At 44.0% G+C, this 23,227-nt stretch overlaps 2 protein-coding genes across 3 annotated transcripts in view; one reads left to right on the top strand and one right to left on the bottom strand.

Moving 5' to 3' along the window:
* Positions 1–6,472, top strand: part of LOC139762892 (uncharacterized) — a 32,961-nt gene extending 26,489 nt beyond the window's left edge. The window contains 6 exon segments of the mRNA XM_071688127.1: positions 242–340; positions 592–747; positions 1,667–1,822; positions 1,997–2,107; positions 3,285–3,401; positions 5,841–6,472. Coding sequence (XP_071544228.1) covers positions 242–340; positions 592–747; positions 1,667–1,822; positions 1,997–2,107; positions 3,285–3,401; positions 5,841–5,993 — 792 coding nt within the window. The 3' untranslated portion in view covers positions 5,994–6,472.
* A 3,670-nt stretch (positions 6,473–10,142) lies between these two features.
* Positions 10,143–23,227, bottom strand: part of LOC139762890 (uncharacterized) — a 13,616-nt gene continuing 531 nt past the window's right edge. The window contains exons 2-3 of one of the 2 annotated variants that reach the window (XM_071688124.1): positions 16,801–17,145; positions 10,143–15,877 (exon numbers count right to left, since the gene is read on the bottom strand). In XM_071688124.1, the coding sequence (XP_071544225.1) occupies positions 14,666–15,877; positions 16,801–17,097 (1,509 nt within the window). In that variant the 5' untranslated portion in view covers positions 17,098–17,145 and the 3' untranslated portion in view covers positions 10,143–14,665. The remainder of the gene's footprint in view (positions 15,878–16,800; positions 17,146–23,227) is intronic. The other variant, XM_071688125.1, reaches the window with a different exon arrangement.

The following is a 23,227-nucleotide window of genomic DNA, read 5'->3' as shown; positions in this document are numbered from 1 at the left end:
CCAAAGCTCACCGGTGGAAGAAAAGAAAGAGAAGTTACAACCTTTTGAGTTATGAACACCCACACAAGAACCATATAAAAGAACACCCTAACCTCAGGTGTAAATAAACTTGCTTTTCCCATCATTCCCTTCCTTTGAAATCCTCAAGAATTAGTCCAATTTCACCTAAATGGTCGTTATTTAAGTATGGTCCCAATTGGCCCAACTAGTGCATGTTTACTCGTATTTTTCCTCCACACAGATCGACTTATCTTCTCTCACCCGTCATCATCAAGAATATGCGCACAGGGAATTCAAGCTGTTGAAATCTCTGAGTCATCCATACATCGTGTCATACAAAGTAAGTCTCTGGTTCAGTTTGGACTCCACTCACTCCTTCCCCCCTTGCTCCTTATTGGTGCGCAGGGGGCTTAACTTTGGTTGAGTTTGGACTCCACTCCTTCCCCCACTCCCTGCTCCTTATTGGTGCGCAGGGGGGCTTAACTTTGGACCCATTTCTACCCTCTTGGTGTCCCCCATGGTAAATAGTGTCTGGCTTGTGGTGAGAGGAATTGGAATGGATAGAGTCTCATCCTTCTTATGTGGTTTCAGGGTGGAGGGTTTGTGGGGAAAAGTCTCCACATCTACATGGAATATTGTGATGGAGGGGATTTGGCCAAACGGATCGCGGAGCAGTTGGAGACGGGACTCCCCTTCGAGGAGAAGCTGGTCCATCGCTGGACCTTGAAGCTATGCTTAGCGCTCAAGGTAAGTTCTCGAGGATGACTTGATCCTGCCGGTCGCCCTTCGCATTGGCACCAGAACCAGAAGGGTGTTCGAGGGGGAGAGTTTTTGAGATTTTCTTAACACCTCAGTTTGTCTGGGATGAAGGAGCTATGTGCTCGAGGATTAAGGAGCTATGTGCTCGAGTATTTAGGAGCTGTGTGCTCGAGTATTAAGGAGCTATGTGCTCGAGGATTAAGGAGCTATGTGCTCGAGGGTTAAGGAGCTATGTGTTCGAGGATTAAGGAGCTATGTGCTCGAGGATTAAGGAGCTATGTGCTCGAGGATTAAGGAGCTATGTGCTCGAGGATTAAGGAGCTATTGTGCTCGATGAACTCTTTCCCTCCTTGTACTTTATGGTGGTTTGCAGTGAGAAAAGGAAGGGAAAGAGACGCTCTTTGGCGATAATACTGAGTACAAATGTTGCTGGAGACTTAGAAACCAGCAGGCCCGGATTGGACTTTGTGTGGGCAACTGTTGTGGACAACAACCTCATACGTACATAGCCAAACCTTGCATATAAATCTCCTATGAGAATGAATCAGTTCCTTGCATTAAATGGTTATAGCAAACACGCACTCACTCACTCACTCCCAGAAAACATTCCTCTCTTCGTCACTCCTATCTTCTTTTCTTTTCACTTCAGAGTGACCAAGAAAAAGAAATATTGGAGAGAGAGAGAGAGAGAGAGAGAGAGAGAGAGAGAGAGAGAGAGAGAGAGAGAGAGAGAGAGAGAGAGATGTGAAGCCTGGCGCGCGCGCGCTCGCGCACACAGACCACCCCTCACCCACCCCCCTTACCCACCTACCTACCCCCCCAAAGGCCCCCCCCTCCCCCATCTTGTTCATGAACTGTTCATTAACCACAGTGGAACATCTTGTTCATCCACCTCTTCCACTTGCAGTTCATCCACACGCGTAGCGTCATCCACCGGGACCTGAAACCCTCGAACATTTTTCTGGCTGGCGCCAACACCATCAAACTTGGGGACTTCGGCTTGGCTCGAAACCTAGAAGTGGACTCCAAGGTTCGAACCCTGCTCGGCACCCCAGCTTACATGGTGAGTCTCTTGGGGGGGGGGGGGGGTTAACCCTAGGAATCCCCTCCCCCCCCCCCTCTAGTACTGTAGTACAATTACCATGTACTACATTATGTCACCCTTACTGTAGTACAATCTATTTATGCATGTCTTCAGTAAACATTATAAGCATAGCTCTATCTTCACCCCCACCAGAGCCCAGAGGTGTTGCAAGGTGTGCCTTACGACGCCAAAGCAGACATGTGGGGTTTTGGCTGTTGTCTCTATGAGCTGGTGACCCTTAAACGAGGATTGCCATATGGCCAGGTAAAGTTCACCCTTCGAGATCCAGTTCCTCTTGACTTGTACATTCAGCCAAAAAAGTAACTTGGCATTTTTGTTATTAGACAAGATAATATCTTGGCATTTTGTTATTAGACAAGATAATATCTTGGCCTTTTTGTTATTAGACAAGATAATATCTTGGCATTTTTGTTATTAGACAAGATAATATCTTGGCATTTTGTTATTAGACAAGATAATATCTTGGCCTTTTTGTTATTAGACAAGATAATATCTTGGCCTTTTTGTTATTAGACAAGATAATATCTTGGCATTTTGTTGTTAGACAAGATAATATCTTGGCCTTTTTGTTATTAGACAAGATAATATCTTGGCATTTTGTTATTAGACAAGATAATATCTTGGCCTTTTTGTTATTAGACAAGATAATATCTTGGCATTTTGTTGTTAGACAAGATAATATCTTGGCCTTTTTGTTATTAGACAAGATAATATCTTGGCATTTTGTTGTTAGACAAGATAATATCTTGGCCTTTTTGTTATTAGACAAGATAATATCTTGGCATTTTGTTGTTAGACAAGAAAATATCTTCTAATTTTTGTGTTAGACGTTATATTTGAGGATATGTTGAACGAAAATACTCACTATGTCTTATTTTATGCATATATATATATATATATATATATATATATATATATATATATATATATATATATATATATATATATATATATATATATATATTCCTATGAGTTTACGGGGAAAATGAAACACTATAGGTTCCCAAGTGCACTTTCGTGTCATAATCACATCATCAGGGGAGACACAAGAGAGAAATATAACAGTCACTTGATATACATCGAAGAGACGAAGCTAAGACACCATTTGATAAACAATCACATGTGATGTGATTGTTACACGAATGTGCACTTGGCAACTTATCGTGTTATTCATTTTCCCCGTGGACTCTTATATATATATATATATATATATATATATATACACACACACGAATATAGTGCATATGAACGCTCACTTCCATATACCATACAAACTTCCAACAGCCAGACTCGAACCCGGGAACTTTTACGTAGCGCTCCCGCCTGCCACTCAAGGGGTCCTGGGTTCGAACCTGGCTGTAGGAAGGCTTGTATAATACTCAATTCCAGCCAAAGAGAATCACGATTTAACCCTCCATAGGTCGAGGTTCCGGGAGGTTTTAGCGACGAATATAAGAAGTTGGTGGAATCACTGCTTCAAGAAGATCCATTCAACAGACCCACTGCTGCCCAGGTCCTCTGTCAACCATTCCTTCTGGTAAGTCATTAATATTGTTTGAAAAGATCACAAATAAGTGACCAAGTCATATTCCTATCTGTCCACTGGGAAGTGAAACGCTGTAAGTTCCCAAGTGCACTTTCGTGTCATAATCACATCATTATCATCAGGGGAGATACAAGGGAGAATATAACAGTCACTTGATATACAACGAAGACGCTATAAGTTCCCAAGTGCACTTTCGTGTCATGATCACATCATCAGGGGAGATACAAGGGAGAAATATAACAGTCACTTGATATACAACGAAGAGACGTAGCTAGGACCCCCTTTGGTAAACATATATTTACCAAGTGGCGTCCAAACTACGTCTCTTCCCTATATATCAAGTGACTGTTATATTTCTTTCCTGTATCTCCCCTGATGATGATGATGTGATCATTACACGAAAGTGCACTTGGGAATTTATTGCGTTTCATTTGCCAGTGGATATATAGGAATATGCTTGGTCACGCACTCAAATGTGATCTTTTCATATATATATATATATATATATATATATATATATATATATATATATATATATATATATATATATATATATATATATATATATATATATTGTACGTATATGTGGGAGTCATTCAAATATTTGAGTACATTTTGGAGGTCATGTGAGCCTTTTTTGGAATGGGATGTGGTGGGGGATCTGAGGTGTGGCTGGTGGAGAGCAAGAATAGTCCCCTCATATGTGTGTCAGCATTATGGAGGTCAGCTGAGTGTACTTAGGCTTTCTGGGGCAGAGTGGATGATTGGAAAGGTGTACTCAACCAACCCTCATCATATTGTTGTGTTCAAGCATTTCTTTTCTTTTTTTTTTGCAACACCATCAGGACAAAGTGTACCATCAAACACACTCTTGCCCACATAGACAGTGGCTTCTCCTTCCACACCCATCTCCGTACAGCCAGGACCATCGCCCCCTGACCCACCCTGTGGCCTACTTTACTGCCATTTGGACTCCCATGTAACTAAAGTCCTGCACTTGGTGCAGGTTCTCTTCATTTATGCCCCAAACAGACCTGTTTCTCTCCCCTGCTAATCTTTATCACATTATTAGCAATATCTTTCAACTTTCTCCTCTCTTTCGCACATCTCTCAGACACCAGCTTCTACAGTTTCTCACTCACGTCTGCTGCCCAGAGAGAGATAGAGATAGAGAGGTATCATCAGCAAATAGTATATGACCCCCTGTTGTCCAACCAACCTTCCTCCACTTTTAGCAGACTGCAAACTAGTCACACCCTTCCAAAAATTCACCTTCATCATAGATATTTAAAGAATTATTTGTGGATGCCATATGTCTCTCCCATATGCCTAACTCTTTGTTTCATAGCTTTCCTCCCACACCATATATTCGTAAGTCCTTCCACAGGGCATCTCCATTAACCTTATCCCTTTCGTTCTCCATTCCCACAAATGCTACCTACAAGTCCATTCTTTTTTTAATGAAGTATTTTTTCCACAAATACTTCAAAACAAACACCTCATGATCTCATCCTATTCCACTCTTGAAGCCATGTTTTTTTCCTCCCAAATCTGATGTTCTGTTCATGCCACCATCCTCTCAATCACTACTTTTCCATACAAGTTAATTTAGATGTTCATTTTTCACCCCCATCCCTTTGCCTTTTAACTAGTACATTGGGACTCTAAGGGATTTCACCACTCCTCACCTATTCCATCTTGAGCCATATAGACTTTTAAAACCCTAACTAACATATGATCAACACAGTCACCCTCTTTCTTGAGGAATTTACTGCAATCCTATCCATTCCAGCCGCTTTGCCACACTTCATCTTCCACAAGTCTTTCACCACTTCCTCTCTCTTGTCTCTAACCCACATGCCATAAGTGTCGCCTCTCATGATTCCACGCCTCAAACGCCCCACATCTGCCACCCTTATCATTTAGTAGTTTCCACCATGATCATTGGTCCTTCCAAATACTCAGTCCACCTCCCGTCTCCTCTTCTTTGCCCGTTTTCTTCACACTTTTTTCTTCCTTTCAAAGTATCTTAGATTCTCTCCAGAGTCTGTTGATAATTTCCCACAGCATCTCTTATTTATCCTCTTTTCCACATCCTGTGTCTTCCCCCTAATTTCGTGCCACTTCCTCTTGTCCATCTCCCAATCACACGCACTAGTTCCCTGCAGATGTCAGTCAGATAATCTGAGAACTTGGTTATGATGATGTGAGAAGTTGGTTATGATCTGAGAAGTTGGTTATGCTGATATAAGTTGGTTATGATGATCTTAGAAATTGGTTATAACAATATGAGACGTTGGTTATGATCATATGAGAAATTGGTTATTTTGTATATATAAAGGGAAAGCCAATAAACCCATGAATTATATGACACAAGAATAGAAACATGGTAATTTCATTATCATTATTTTTATCATTTATTTTTTCCAGGATGCGATGGAGAAAGAACTAGAAGAGAAGGAGATCCAAGTCGCAGATTTGGACCAAGAAGTTGGAGATCTCAATGAAGAAAACGAGATGCTGGCTAGAAGGTTACAAACGATAGAAAACGGTTCTAGACCAGTGGAATCGAAGCCCAAATGAACCACGGCATGAACCAGGGTCGGATGTGGGTGGAACTGAACTCAAAAGTAAGAAAATTTGGAAGAAAAACGAAGGAAAACTTGCATGGGATGTGGTAGAATTAGAAAATGATAAAGCAGACATTTATATAAAGAAAATAGATAAATTATGAAAGAGTAGAGTAGTTTACAAACAACAGGAGTGATCAAGATGGAGTGAAGAAGATGTTTGGGTAATAAGGGGGCGCGGGGGGCTGAACATGCAAGAGGGTGCGAGACATGCGCGGCATAGATTGGAACAGATGTGGGCGACATGGTTGCAGTAGACTGAAACATGCATTTCAAATGGCTTTGGGCTTGAAGGCAATTATGATTAATTATAGTCATCAAAGGAAGAGCAGAAAACACGATCATTGCCAATTAATATAAGTATAGGTAATTATTATGACTTTGGCTTGAATGGCGTCTTATATGTAGGTAATATAAATGACTCTTAACTGCTTTGATCGTCTTTTTCCCTGACGCTACCTCACGAACGCGGGAGATGGCGAGTCTAGCTATCTCTGGGTGTTGTGAAGGGGTTGTTAGCTGGAGGAAAGGGTTGTGGGAGTTGATGACTTTGGACGGAGAGGTTATTTTGGAGGGTGGGGGGGCGGGAGGAGGACCTGGGGGGGGGAAAAAAAGTCTGTGGCTTACGCCCTTGATACAAAGGAATCCCCCCCACACACACACCTAAGGCCCCCCTTATCCCAGAAGGTCATTAACTCTTAGGTAATTAGCGTAATTAGCTTGTTCAGTCATTAACTCGCTCCATCTAACTCATCCTTGTGTAATTATTACAGTTAATTGATAACAGATTAAGCTGAGTCTAAAATAAATGTATATATTTATGTAAGGGTTGGAGAGCTTCACGGACCATCTCGTCTCATTTTGGAGGCGTATATTTGAGGACGTAGCCTCCAAAAATGCGTAAAAACCTATGACACTATAACCCCATAGAAAATGTGCGAGTTAAGGAGAAAGGGGATTTTAGTATAGTCATCCCTTCCGTTTTCTTTCATTGCTGTTTATGGTCCATTTTCTTTTTCTAGCGCGAGATTTTAGGGGTCACTATGATATATAGTCCTACATAGTATATTACATATACTTGACACGTCTCGCCAGTAAAAGAACTATAGAGTCCAATTATAACTACCCATTCGGTAGTTTGTGGATCATTTACGCTCATTAAGATTAAGTAAGACCTTGAAATTGCCTTTTAATGGGAGATGAGAATTATAGGACCCATGCATCAATTATGATTATAAAATTATATAATTTGCTGAATAACATCTTTCCGTTGGCGATCATCGCCATATAAGAACATTATGTGTTCTTCTTGGCCCAAGTGTTCGTTAACCATGGTCAAAGCGTTCGTTAACCATGGTCAAAGCGTTCGTTAACCATGGCCAAAGCGTTCGTTAATCATGATCAAAGCGTTCGTTAACCATGGCCAAAGCGTTCATTAACCATGGCCAAAGGGTTCGTTAACCATGGCCAAGCGTTCGTTAACCATGGCCAAAGCGTTCGTTAACCATGGCCAGAGCGTTCGTTAACCATGGTTAAAGCGTTCGTTATCCATGGCTAAGCGTTCGTTAACCATGGCTAAAGCGTTCGTTAACCATGGCTAAAGCGTTCGTTAACCATGGCCAAGCGTTCGTTAACCATGACCAAAGCGTTCGTTAACCATGGCCCGTGTTAATCATGGTTAAAGCTTTCGTTAACCATGGCCAAAGCGTTCGTTAACTATAGCCCAAGCGTTCGTTAACCATGGTTAAAGCGTTCGTTAACCATGGCCAGAGTGTTCGTTAACCATGGCTAAAGCGTTCGTTAACCATGGTTAAAGCGTTCGTTAACCATGGCCAGAGTGTTCGTTAACCATGGCTAAAGCGTTCGTCAACCATAGCCAAGCATTCGTTAATCATGGCCAAGCGTTTGTTAATCATGGCCAAGCGTTCGTTAGTCATGGCCAGTCGTTCGTTAACCATCGCCAGTCGATCGTTAATCATAGCCAAGCGTTCGTTAATCATGGCCAGTCGTTCGTTAACCATAGCCAAGTGATCGTCAACCATAGCCAATCGTTCGTTAACCATAGTCAAGCGTTCGTCAACCGTAGCCAAGCGTTCGTTAACCATGGCCAAAGCGTTCGTTAACCATGGCCAAAGCGTTCGTTAACCATGGCCAAAGCCTTCGTTCACCATAACCTACTCAACGTTAGTGGGTCACGTGACGTGTGACGTAGAGCGGCTGGTCCCTCCCCCCTCGCCGGGGCGTTGCCGCATCTCATAGAGACTTCAAAAACTATATATTTAGGGGACTTCAAAATAAAAAAGTAGTATCAAAAAGTATATTTTTGAGCGCTTAAAAGTATCAGATTATCCATTAGAAATCCTCGTAGTGCCATACGAATGAGAAATTAATTAATACACACACACACAATGTCGTCCGCCATTTTTGATTGTTGCCAGAGTTCATGGCGGCGATGGATAATCTGTCGTAATTATTTTCCATCAACGACGATATAATTACTCTGAGACAATTCAAAGGTTAGATAATAAGATTATTAAGAAGTGTATTAATTGATAACACGGAGAGAGATGAATTTAGGTTGTTAATGAAAGAGACATTGATGGTGGTTATGAGGGTATGTGGCAACTCTTTTTACTGCCGGGTGGAGAGTGTCGTACTGCAATGATTTGAATTCTTTTATATAAACTATATACATCTGCTAAATCATGGGGGCGATGGTCCGTAAGACTCTTAACAGACCACAACCATAGACCACCTTAGTTATTTATAACAACCCAGAGCGCCTGTGTTTGATAAGGCTGGAATAACGATCATGAAGGGGCTTTAGGTGTGGCAGTCAGTTGACCTACTGAGAGCGCACTTCAAGTTTCATAAATAAATATTTTCTCTATTTTAATAAGAATGAGGAATATAATTATGAGTATTAATAGGGGAAAATTACCATTCGTGAATCCCTGTAATAATTATTTTATGAAGTTTTAATTCAATTTATTATAGACGTTTCATTGACTCTGACGTATACCAGACTAAGGCGCCATTTTGCCCATCTTTGGTGGAACTCTGGTAGAGCGAGCATGAGTCATGAACAACTTTCTCCTACTCCTCCTTCTTTTTTCTTCCTCCTCTTCTTCCTCCTCTTCCTTCATCTCCTCTTCCTCCTCCTTCTCCTCTTCTTCCACCTCTTTCTCTTCCTCCTCCACCTCTTCCTCCTCCACCTCTTCCACCACCTCTTCCATCTCCCTCCTTCTCCACATCTTCTTCCACCTCCTCCTCCTCCTCCACCACCTCCACCATCTCTTCTTCCTCGTCCACCATCTCTTCTTCCTCCCCCTCCTCTTCCTCCTCCACCTACACCTCTTCCACCTCCTCCTCTCCACCTCCTCCACCACCTCTTCCACCTCTTCCACCTGGCATTGAGCAGCAGGGAGGGGTAATATATGTGTATATATGTATATGTCTGTGTATGTATATATATATATATGTACATTGAGATGTATATGTATGTATGTGTGCGTGTGTGGATGTGTATGTATATACATGTGTATGTGTGTGGGTTGGGCCATTTCTTTCGTCTGTTTCCTTGCGCTACCTCGCTAACGCGGGAGACAGCGACAAAGCAAAATAAACAAATATATAAATATAAATATAAATGACTTGATATACACCACGTTTTCTATATTTTAGTGGGGAAAACGTAGTTACTGTGTTTACGTATTTCCTGAACAAGTTAAAGTGTTATTAAAATCAGTTTTGTGTTTGCGTAAACACTTGGGGTTTTGTACAATCTATTTTGATGGTTGTTTACCATCTATTGTTTTGATGGTTGTTTACCATCTATTGTTTTGATGGTTGTTTACCATCTATTGTTTTGATGGTTGTTTACCATCTATTGTTTTGATGGTTGTCTGTCTACCATCTATTTTGATAGTTGTCTACCATCTATTTTGATAGTTGTCTACCATCTATTTTGATGGTTGTCTACCATCTATTTTGATAGTTGTCTACCATCTATTTAGGTTAGGTTAGGTTGTTTGCCTAACCAATTGACATTTTCTACACCCTCGTACAGGTTACACCAGTTTGAGACAGTGAAACACATAAATGGACATCAAAATATTTAATAATACATCATAATGAATACTATTGTATTTCTTCCTCCTACTGTATTTCTTCCTCATACTGTATTACTTCCTCCTATTGTATTTCTTCCTCCTATTGTATTTCTTCCTCCTATTGTATTTCTTCCTCCTATTGTATTTCTTCCTCCTATTGTATTTCTTCCTCCTATTGTATTTATTCCTCCTATTGTATTTATTCCTCCTACTGTATTTCTTCCTCCTATTGTATTTCTTCCTCCTATTGTATTTATTCCTCCTATTGTATTTATTCCTCCTATTGTATTTCTTCCTCCTATTGTATTTCTTCCTCCTATTGTATTTCTTCCTCCTATTGTATTTCTTCCTCCTATTGTATTTCTTCCTCCTATTGTATTTCTTCCTCCTATTGTATTTCTTCCTCCTATTGTATTTCTTCCTCCTATTGTATTTCTTCCTCCTATTGTATTTATTCCTCCTACTGTATTTATTCCTCCTACTGTATTTCTTCCTCCTAATGATTAATTTATTTCTCTTTCCACACATTTGCATTTTTTCCCGTGCGTGGGTTCCAGCCCTTTCGTGCAGTTTCGTGCAGTTTCGTGCCTGGTTGCACTCCAATCAGTAGCAGGGGAAACACACGGAAGAATGGGCCCATCCACTCATCTACACATATATACATAAACACCTAGACACACACACACATATATATATATATACATGCATATACATATCAACATATACACATATCCATATCAACCTATACACATATACAAACATATACATACACAAACATATATATATATATATATATATATATATATATATATATATATATATATATATAATATATACCGATGTACATATTCATACTTGCTTGCCTTCATCTATTCCCGGCGCTACCACCCTTATCCCCTTTATATAACCACAACATCAAGGTTGGGCTGGAGACATCTTCACTTTGGAGCAGTTGACGAGGAACGTACAATTGTCAAAAAAAAAAAAAAAAAAAATGGCAAATATACAAACAAATTTGTTAACAAAATAAATACTTTGGTATGTACAATGTCCATTTAGTCGTGAATTGAGTCACATGTTCATTTACAAAGATGAATTGACCACACTTCTTTTGGCACAGGGCGTGGATGTGTGTAGATGGGCGGCAGTGGTATAGGGGGGGCGTGGTGGGGTCAGGTGACAGAGGTCTGGCTGGGCCCGTATGGACAAAACTTCTTAGAATGCTTAAGTATGCTTAACCCCAAAAGAATTTGACTTAACTTTAAGAATTTTGCTAAGCATGTTTCTGAAAACTGCCCTCCGCTTAAGTATTTCCTTAGCAGACGACAAATATTTTGACCCAAACTCCATTTCAATACTTCTTCAATCTTATGCTTAAGTTTTGCTAAGCATCTTGCTTAGTCCCTTTCCGTGTGGCACTTAAGTCACTTGCTCAGCTAAGCATGAAAATAAGCAGAAATCTAAGAATTTTTCAGCTTACAGCCCCTGGCCTGAGAGATGGATTTCTTTTCTGGACTTTCTTTTCTTTCTTCCCCCCAGGCTGGTCGATCCCTCTGTGTCTCGTTGTATGGTTGGAGGACGACCAGACGACCAGGGTAAAAAAAAAAAATGGGGGAGGGGAGACTCAAGATACGTGAGAGCTGTTCAGAAGGTGGTACGTCGAGTGAACCCCAAGTGACGTGGAAGGTACAGATGGTATGAGGTGAAGTGCTTAGGGTTGTTTCATGTCCTGTGGTTACATTATGGTGGCCACAGCAGGTCACTGTAACACATGACTTTCTTCACTTAAGTCCTTGGTTCACTTTAAGTCACTTTAGCAACTTATTTTTGACTTTATGATAAAGACATGTCCAATTATATAGTTTAGGAAAGGTCCAATTATACAGTTTAGGGAAGAGGATACCTTACGTTGAGAGCTGTTTCCCACCAGTTCCAGGAGCGCCACTGAACCACACATGCCTTGTTTTCCATAAGTGGACTGTAAAGTGGTCGTAAGATACACTATATATAAACACGGTTGAAAAACAGTTACACCAAACATGAAACTTTTAGTTTTTCTGTGATTTTCCAATTTGTACACACACAAACACACATCAGCTGGTACCAAACTTTATCAAAAACTTGGCATTATCATCACCAGGGTATCACATTTTGGTTGGTAAAGGGTCTAACTATCAAATTGAGGTGTAAGATGGCGTTGAAATGAGTTGTAAGATGGCGTTGTGGGGTCTCAAAACGTTTGCCAAAGGAGGATCAAGCTATCTTCTTCATAGCTATCTAAAGCCACTCAAACCAAAAGATAGACGTGTGTCTATGGGTTGTGATAGCTTGGTTCTTGGACTTCACAACTTTCTGGGGGGGGAGGGGGTTGGTTAAGTCAAAGAGAGATAATGAGGTTATATTGGCATGACCCATCTTGGGAATTGGACTCTTCGAATTGGACTCCTCTTTAAATTGGCAAGACATTTGAAACCTCCTTTGGCGATTATTATGTCGGAACGACTGGTTGTGTGGGGGAAAAGGGGTCATTTGGTGTCTGGTTTTTTCGAGTGAAATTCCAGTTTAACAGCTCCCTTTTCCTTCCCACCTCTTGATTGGATGCGTCTGTACGACCTTGACACACCCACACCCTCTACGACCGAAGCAAATTGCCTGGAAATGTCGTTTCTTTACCTACTGTCGCCACGGGATCCTACAGAAGAACCACGAGAACCACCACGTCCACCACTTCCTCCTTTGTACGACTTCTGTAAACACTGGAACTGGTCGGTAAGGTTGTCTAAGACACTGGGATCCAGTGCCTCTTTGACCTTCCTATATCTCCCAGATTGTAGGTCAGCTAAGGCCAGGGTCAAGTCTTTGTTTTGGTCCTTGTACGCGACGCGATGGAAGGCGTGCGGGAAGCCCTCCTTCAGCAGTTGACGCTCCACTGCTGCGTGTTGATTGTACCTCCTGTTCGGTACGAGAAAGTACGGGCAGGCTTGGCTCTGGCAGGCATTTCCCAATAGGCCTACGTCATCCCGATATCGCTTGTACACCGCGTCGAACGTGGCTTCGTCCACGACCACGCCCTTCGACGTCGCAAGGGCTATGATGTCCCATCGGGTCATGGGCTGGACGACATGAGTGTGGGCGGCCATGTATCCCCCCAGCCACAAGTTTTGGACGCTGGTACACACCTCCTTGCACAAGACCTGGACCAAATGGCGGTAATTCTCTCTCAAGATGGCTTTGGTGACCAATTGGAAGCTGGTGTCGTAACTGTCGACTGGCGACGTCAAACGCATCCGGGAAGTCCTGTGTTTGAGGGCGTGGGCGACGTACACGAACGCATTCTCCTCGCTGAACAACTCCCTCACTACGTCTTCAGGTAATCCCACTTCCCGAGCGAAGGTTTGGAAAAGAGACCAGCTTACGTCGCCAGCGCTGGCTACGTTCTTCAACCGTTCCACCTTCTGGAGGTTCACTCTGATGGTGAAGCCTGACGTAAAGTTACGATCGCTCTTCAAGTAATCGATCACCATGCGTTTGGATGCCTTCTTCGCCTCTTCGAAGGTGTAGTACTTCTCCAGTGGATTTACGACAGACGCAAGCAATTCCCTTCGGGCATTTTGGACGTAGGAAAGTAACCAATTCGCTCGAAGCGTCTGGTCGCTCATGGACGACGCAAAGAGGTCTGTGAAGTGCGTCGCTCCTCTCTCCTGGGTGTTGTGGCCCGAGAGACACCGACCGACGTATTCGATGACCATGAGTCTTACGATGCGTGCCAGAGTGCTTGCGTCTTCTCCACCTCCGTGGCGCTGACGGACGTAAAGGATAAACATAGGTTTAAGAAGTGTCTCACACTTGAGGGTTTTGCCGTCAACCTCCATCGTGCTTTCGGTCATGATCGCCTGCGGGGTGTTTTCCTTAAGTGCCACACAATATTTGTTGTATCTCGGCTGGTCGATGTACAGAGAGGCTGTGGCTTCTATATCCTGGATTCGAGTTTGCATAAATTCTGGTCTAGGGTGATTTGGATGGTTGGACAATATATACACCCAAGCGGCGCCCAAAGCCGCCATGTGCCCTTGGAAGTCGATAATGTAAGGGTTCTTCAAGATAGCGAAGGTGGCACACATAGTGTAGACCCTGGTGTGTACGAAGGGCGCCATGACTTTAGCATCTTTGGCTGGAAAGATTGGAATAATGGCGTTGAAGCGTGTGTCCACCTCGTCCCTCTTGATGAAGACGTCTTTGTGGCGTTCGCCAGCTGGTTTCACCTCGGCGAAGGACTCGAGAGCCACCTGGCTCAAAAGGGTGTAAGGCGAGTTGACCATGGCTTGAATCGTGTACGACCAAGGGTTAATGGCTGTTGAATCTCTAGATGGAACGAAAACTGGGATCCCTGTTATGGTGAACTGTTTCAGAAACTCGAACTTCCCCAGTTGGAAGAGCTCGGAGAAATTGGAATCCTGGAGATCCGAGATGGTTGAAGTCATAGTGATTCGACAACAGTCTTCCGGCGTTACGTCTACGTTGAAGATGTTCTTTTATTCGAGGCGTAGACTCTCATAAACTCCTCTTGGTCACTTTGGAAGTCCTGGTCTGTGTGGCCCTTGAGTTTGAAGACCCGGGTTTCGTATTTCGTGCCTTCGGTTGTCGTACACAATACGTTCTCTGCCAGTTCCTGTTCATTTCTGAACGTCTTGTTCAGAATACTGTCCAATTTGTTGGCGCTGGCCTTGAAATTGGACTCGTAGTGAGCCAGGTGCTTGCGCGCAAGGCGTTCGCTCACCGTGTAACTAGTGCCTTTTCGTAGCTTTTGGACTTGCGTGTTGAAGAGCCTCTCTTTGAACGCGATGACGTCTGATATGACCCCTTGTTCACGACCGCCATTACTGAAGAGTTGGATGATCCTGGAGTTCCATTGGCGAAAGACGTCGTTTAGATGAACCAAGTCGATGGGGATTGGCTGTAGGTTTAATTGGCCCTTCCTCTTGTCGAAGGTGATGGTCAGTTGTTGGAGATGTGATGGGTCGTGTGGGAAATAGACCCATTCCCCTGGTTGGAAAGAGAAGGTCTTCGTGGTCCCAGGTAGAGATGTCCCTTCCACCGACAGTGTAATGGCCTGGCCATGGATCGTTAGCGATCGTCCAATGGCCACCATCTGTTCCCTGACTTCATCTACACTCTTGGCTGTATAGAGGTATGGAATATTGGACCTTCCATTATGGAGACGGGAGCGTAGTCCAAGACTGTGTCGCACTGGGAACTCGTCTCCAACGCCAAGAACGTACACGTCGCACACTTTCCCTACTGGGAATTCCATCTTTCCAATCACATCCTCTGGTTTCAGTTGCGACAGACTATGGTCACCATCTGTGATGAGGAAGACCTTGACGTACCTCTCTCTACAACGATACACCTCCGTGACAATGGTCTCCAGGGCGCCCACCAGGTCCGTGGCGCCACTGTAGAAGTCCCCCTGTTCCAGGTAGGTGGCAGATCGCATGAAGAAAACCTGGTTGCTGAAGACGTACAGGGACGTACGCCCCTTGAGAGCCGGTGACACGGAGCGGTTCCAATGCTCCACCACGGCCTTCCAGTACCTGCTCATGGAGACGGACACGTCCGCCATGAGGATGTTGAAAGTGGACGAGGACGCGCGACTTTCCGTTTCACTCGGTGGCAGGACGGTCGGCAGGCAGAGCACCGAGTGCAGCTTCTCGCTGCCATCAGGTAGCTGTGCAGGGAGGAATTATAAACACATGATAATAATGATAATGATAATAAATGATAATAAGACGGAAATAGTAGACTGGAGGTGTGCCAATAAAGCAATATTGCCATTTGTTCCTGACGCTTCCTCGCTACTACAAAGACTTTTCTGGTTGGTTTATGTAGGTCACAACAACACTAAAAAAAATTGATTGCTACATCAAGAGAGAAGTAATTGTTCAGGGCTACGAGGCTTTCACCACACGATTTGGAACAGGTCTGTTATAAGGAAGGAAGGATATATAGTTGTGATGTAGAGTTCGGTACGAGAAAGAGTATAGCGTTCGGTACGAGAGAGAGTATAGAGTTCGGTACGAGAAAGAGTACAGGAGTACAGAGTTCGGTACGAGAAAGAGTATAGAGTTCGGTACGAGAAAGAGTATAGAGTTCGGTACGAGAAAGAGTACAGAGTTCGGTACGAGAAAGAGTATAGCGTTCGGTACGAGAGAGAGTATAGAGTTCGGTACGAGAAAGAGTATAGAGTTCGGTACGAGAAAGAGTATAGAGTTCGGTACGAGAAAGAGTAAAGAGTTCGGTACGAGAAAGAGTTCAGAGTTCGGTACGAGAAAGAGTACAGAGTTCGGTACGAGAAAGAGTACAGAGTTTGGTACGAGAAAGAGTACAGAATTCGGTACGAGAAAGAGTACTGCAAAACGAGAGATTCTCATCCACTGATCTACTCACAGATACACTACAGGCCTGACCCAGATAGTTGTGAGGGAACAGGTGTATTAGGAGCATCGTGTGTGTGTGTGTGTGTGTGTATGTGTGTGTTACACATGCTCCAGGACCACAAAAGAGAGAGAGAGGTGTGTGTGTGTGTGTGTCTGTGGTTGCATGAGTCTCATGGTGCTGCTATAGGAGAGAGAGAGAGAGGCAGACACTCACCACCTCCGGCAGGGTGAAGAGACTGGCATCTGTGTTGTCCATAACCCCTCGTCGCTCCTCCTCTACCACCACCACCTCATCATGGGGTCGGTCGTCCATAAGGTCGGGTTTGGCCATGATCGGAAGGGTCCATTCGGCCTTAGGGTCATGATGTGGACGACGTATAGAGGCGACGACGCCGCTTCTCACTGTCTTGGGTTGTGGTTGTTGTTGTTGTTGTTGTTGTTGTTGTTGTTTTTGTTGACGTAACTTGAATATTAAGTTGACGGGTTCCACCACAACTGGAACCTTGGTCATTATGGCTACCACTATACACGGGGGTCAAGGGTAGCTCTGTAAGCCCCCCTGGGGGAGGGAAACAAAAGACACGAGGTTAATATAGCCCCCTGGGGGAGGGAAACAAAAGACACGAGGTTAATATAGCCCCCTGGGGGAGGGAAACAAAAGACACGAGGTTAATATAGCCCCCTGGGGGAGGGAAACAAAAGACACGAGGTTAATATAGCCCCCTGGGGGGAGGGAAACAAAAGACACGAGGTTAATATAGCCTCCCTGGGGGAGGGAAACAAAAGACACGAGGTTAATATAGCCCTCTGGGGGGAGGGAAACAAAAGACACGAGGTTAATATAGCCCCCTGGGGGAGGGAAACAAAAGACACGAGGTTAATATAGCCCCCCTGGGGGAGGGAAACAAAAGACACGAGGTTAATATAGCCCCCCTGGGGGAGGGAAACAAAAGACACGAGGTTAATATAGCCCCCCTGGGGGGAGGGAAACAAAAGACACGAGGTTAATATAGCCCCCCTGGGAAGGGAAACAAAAGACACGAGGTTAATATAGCCCCCCGGGGGAGGGAAACAAAAGACACGAGGTTAATATAGCCCCCTGGGGGGAGGGAAACAAAAGACACAATGTTTATATTGAGGGTAAGATAGCCCCCTGGGGGGGAACAAAAGACACAAGGTTAATATAGCCCCCCTGGGGGAAACAAAAGACACAAGGTTAATATAGCCCCCTGGGGAAAACAATAGACACAAGGTTTATATAGCCCCCTGGGGGAAAACAATAGACACAAGGTTAATATAGCCCCCTGGGGAAACAAAAGACACAAGGTTGATATTGAGGGAAAGATAGCCCCCCTGGGGAAACAAAAGACACGAGGTTAATATTGAGGGTAAGAGATAGCCACTGGGAAAACAAAAGACACAAGGTTAATATTGAGGGTAAGATAGCCCCCCGTGGGGGAAACAAAAGACACAAGGTTAATATAGCCCCCTGGGGGAAACAATAGACACAAGGTTAATATAGCCCCTGGGGAAACAATAGACACGAAGTTAATATTAAGGGTAAGATACCCCCTGGGGGAAACAAAAGACAAGGTTAATATAGCCCCTGGGGAAACAAAAGACACAAGGTTGATATAGCCCCTGGGGAAACAATAGACACGAAGTTAATATTAAGGGTAAGATACCCCCTGGGGGAAACAAAAGACAAGGTTAATATAGCCCCTGGGGAAACAAAAGACACAAGGTTGATATAGCCCCTGGGGAAACAATAGACACGAAGTTAATATTAAGGGTAAGATAGCCCCTGGGAGAAACAAAAGACACAAGGTTAATATTAAGGGTAAGATAGCCCCCTGGGAAACAAAAGACACAAGGTTAATATTGAGGTAAGATAGCCCCCTGGGAAACAAAAGCCACAAGGTTAATATTGAGGTAAGATAGCCCCCTGGGAAACAAAAGACACAAGGTTAATATTAAGGTAAGATAGCCCCCTGGGAAACAAAAGACACAAGGTTAATATTGAGGTAAGATAGCCCCCTGGGAAACAAAAGACACAAGGTTAATATTAAGGGTAAGATAGCCCCCTGGGAAACAAAAGACACAAGGTTAATATTAAGAAAAAGATCCACAATTATTAACCCTAACTCTCCCTAACTTTGCAGTTTCAGAAATTGAGCTTTGGTCACCTGTTGTAAACCAGTAAATAAAAGAAAAAGAGAAAACATTGTAATAACACATTGGACTGTTATACTGGAACCACACACACACACACACACACACACACACATACACACACACACACACACATACACACACACACACACACACACACACACACACACACACACACACATGCAAAAATCCAGAGGAAAATGAAACAGGATAAGTTGCCCAAGTGCACTTTCGTGTCATAATCATATCATCATCAGGGGAGACACAAGAAATATAACAGTCACTTGATATACATCGAAGAGACATGTTTACCAAATGGCGTCTTAGCTTCGGCTCTTCGATGTATATCAAGTGACTTATATTTCTCTCTTGTGTCTCCCCTGATGATGATATGATTATGACACGAAAGTGCACTTGGGCAACTTATCCTGTTTCATTTCCCTCTGGATTTTTGCATATACAGGATCACGCACACCACTGGGACCTCTTGCATGTCTAGTGGCAGGACGAACGGTTGGTTCTAAGGGCTAGTGGCAAGACGAACGGTTGGTTCTAAGGGCTAGTGGCAAGACGAAACGTTGGTTCTAAGGGCTAGTGGCAAGACGAAAGGTTGGTTCTAAGGGCTAGTGGCAAGACGAAACGTTGGTTCTAAGGGCTAGTGGCGTGAAGACGAACGGTTTCTTCTAAGGGCAAGTGGCAACAGGAAGAACGTTTGGTTCTAAGGGCTAGTGGCAAGAAGAACGGTTGATTCTAAGGGCTAGTGGCAGGACGAACGGTTTGTTCTAAGGGCAAGTGGCAGGAAGAACAGTTCGTTCTAAGGGCTAGTGGCAGGACGAACGGTTTGTTCTAAGGGCTAGTGGCAGGAAGAACAGTTCGTTCTAAGGGCTAGTGGCAGGACGAACGTTGGTTTTAAGGGCTAGTGGCTGGACGAATGGTTAGTTCTAAGGGCTAGTGGCAAGACGAACGGTTGGTTCTAAGGGCTAGTGGCAAGACGAACGGTTGGTTCTAAGGGCTAGTGGCAGGACGAACGGTTGGTTGTAAGGGCTAGTGGCAGGACGAACGGTTGGTTGTAAGGGCTAGTGGCAGGACGAACGGTTGGTTGTAAGGGCTAGTGGCAAGACGAACGGTTGGTTCTAAGGGCTAGTGGCAAGACGAACGGTTTGTTCTAAGGGCTAGTGGCAGGACGACCGGTTGGTTCTAAGGGCTAGTGGCAGGACGAACGGCTGGTTCTAAGGGCTAATGGCAGGACGAACAGTTCGTTCTAAGGGCTAGTGGCAGGACGAACGGTTGGTTGTAAGGGCTAGTGGCAGGACGAACGGTTGGTTGTAAGGGCTAGTGGCAAGAAGAACGGTTGATTCTAAGGGCTAGTGGCAGGACGAACAGGTCACTCTAAGGGCTAGTGGCAGGACGAACACTTCGTTCTAAGGGCTAGTGGCAAGAAGAACGGTTGATTCTAAGGGCTAGTGGCAGGACGAACGGTTCAATCAAAGGGCTAGTGGCAGGACGAACGGTTCCATCTAAGGGCTAGTGGCAGCAGGACGAACACTTCGTTCAAAGGGCTAGTGGCAGGAGGACGAACACTTCGTTCACAGGGCTAGTGGCAGCAGGACGAACAGTTCGTTCAAAGGGCTAGTGGCAGGAGGACGAACACTTCGTTCACAGGGCTAGTGGCAGCAGGACGAACACTTCGTTCAAAGGGCTAGTGACAGAAGGACGACCCATTCACTCCATCAATCACATTCCCATCACAAAAATCTAGTCTTGTGAAAGTGGGCCAGCGCGTCGTGCTCACCACACACACACACACGCCATTCTTCTATAGTTCACCCCCCCAAGCCAAGGCTCACCCCCCCAAACCAAGGCTCACACACACACACTGTCCCTTTATCTGAGGTAGATAAACAGGTAGATAAGAAGGTAGATAAAACCACCCCCTCCCCCCCCCCTCTCTCGTGGTAGTAGAGCCGGCCCGGGCCGCCCCAAACGTCGACAAACGTTTGAAACGTTTGGCTGACGTTTCAAACGTTTTGGCTGTCCGTTACACTCCCCGCGGGGGAAGGAAGGGAAGTGGCGGTGGTGGGAAGGGAAGTGGTAGGAGGGAGGGTAGTGGTGGTGGAGGGGAAGGGAGGGACTTTTAAATTAACCCAGCGGCGTTACGTAGAGCAAAGTATGGTCGGTTAATTATAAGGGTTGTTTAAAAGGCCTTTTGATAGCCCTTAGAAGATAAAGGCCCCCCGTGTACGCCACACTAAGGCCCGAGTACGCCACTGTATACATGTATGTATACATAATTATGTAGACATTACGTAGATGAATAATAAATATTATGGTCGGTTAATTATAAGGGTTATTTAAAAGGCCTTTGACAGCCCTTAGGGGATATTAAAGGCCCCGTGTACGCCACACTATGGCCCCGTGTACGCCACTGTATACATGTATGTATACCTAAGTCCATAGACCAGCCCTTAATACATAATTAGATAATATATACTCGTGTGTGTAGATAGATAGAGAGAAGAGAGAGAGAGAGAGAGAGAGAGAGAGAGAGAGAGAGAGAGAGCGTATGTGCGTGTCTCTATACATATATATGTATACACAAGTACATAGACCAGCCCTCAGTACGTAATTAGAGAATACATACGCATATACTCGAGAGAGAGAGAGAGAGAGAGAGAGAGAGAGAGAGAGAGAGTGTGTGTGTGTTTGTGTGTGTGTGTTTGAGATACAGGCCTCGTTTGTCGATTTTTATTTATATTTTCTCCCACTCCCATTTCAAGCTTAATCCTCTCTCTCTCTCTTTCTCTCTCTTTCTCTTTCTCTCTTCGTGTTACTACGCATTTAAGATATATCTCTTTCTCACTCACTCATCGTAACTACGAGGCGACATATAAATCTATGAAAGAAATGTATATCGTTCAAATTCTCGCCTGTGGCAGGATGTGACAACTCCTGAGCCAATGAGAATACATCAAATTCTCGCCAGTGGCAGAATGTGGCAATCGTCAGCCAATGAGAATACAGCAAATACGTATAGTGTGTTTATATCCGAGCGATGCACAATTCTTCGTTTACCGAACGTATATACGTTCTAAATATACTCTTAACAGACGTTTCGTTTATGACGTAGCTCATATTTCCTAGTACGTACGTGTCGTCGTAACGTATTCACTATAGTAGTGTTGGAAATAACGAACGGGTAAACTTTGTGTTGAATGTCATCAGATAAGACACGCTCTGTTTTAAATTATATCGTCCGTATGTCTATATGAAACGTCTACATACCAAGGCCACCACCACGTATTGAACCAAGGCTCTATACACACAACATAAAGCCCTCCCACTGAACCAAGGCTCTATACAGTATATAGGCCCCACATATTGAACCAAGGCTCTACACAGTATATAGGCCCCACATATTGAACCAAGGCTCTACACAATATGTAGGCCCCACATATTGAACCAAGGCTCTATACACACAACATAAAGCCCCCCATTGAACCAAGGCTCTATACAGTATATAGGCCCCACATATTGAACCAAGGCTCTACACAGTATATAGGCCCCACATATTGAACCAAGGCTCTACACAGTATATAGGCCCCACATATTGAACCAAGGCTCTACACAATATGTAGGCCCCACATATTGAACCAAGGCTCTATACACACAACATAAAGCCCCCACATATTGAACCAAGGCTCTACACAATATGTAGGCCCCACATATTGAACCAAGGCTCTATACACACAACATAAAGCCCCCCACTGAACCAAGCTCTTATGTTATAGCCACATATGAACCAAGGCTCTATACACACAAATAAAGCCCCACATATTGAACCAAGGCTCTACACAATATATAGGCCCCACATATTGAACCAAGGCTCTATACACAACATAAAGCCCCCACATATTGAACCAAGGCTCTACACAATATGTAGGCCCCACATATTGAACCAAGGCTCTATACACACAACATAAAGCCCCCACTGAACCAAGGCTCTATACAGTATATAGGCCCCACATATTGAACCAAGGCTCTATACCACAACATAAAGCCCCCACATATTGAACCAAGGCTCTACACAATATATAGGCCCCACATATTGAACCAAGGCTCTATACACACAACATAAAGCCCCCACATATTGAACCAAGGCTCTACACAATATGTAGGCCCCACATATTGAACCAAGGCTCTATACACACAACATAAAGCCCCCACTGAACCAAGGCTCTATACAGTATATAGGCCCCACATATTGAACCAAGGCTCTATACACAACATAAAGCCCCCACATAATGAACCAAGGCTCTAACAATATGTAGGCCCACATATTGAACAAGGCTCTATACACACAACATAAAGCCCCCACATATTGAACCAAGGCTCTACACAATATGTAGGCCCCACATATTGAACCAAGGCTCTATACACACAACATAAAGCCCCACATATTGAACCAAGGC

Source organism: Panulirus ornatus, chromosome 45, assembly GCF_036320965.1.
Source record: "Panulirus ornatus isolate Po-2019 chromosome 45, ASM3632096v1, whole genome shotgun sequence".
Taxonomy (NCBI): Eukaryota; Metazoa; Arthropoda; class Malacostraca; order Decapoda; family Palinuridae; genus Panulirus; species Panulirus ornatus.
The sequence above is the reverse complement of the archived record's forward strand: the minus strand, read 5'-3'. Positions and strand labels throughout refer to the sequence as shown.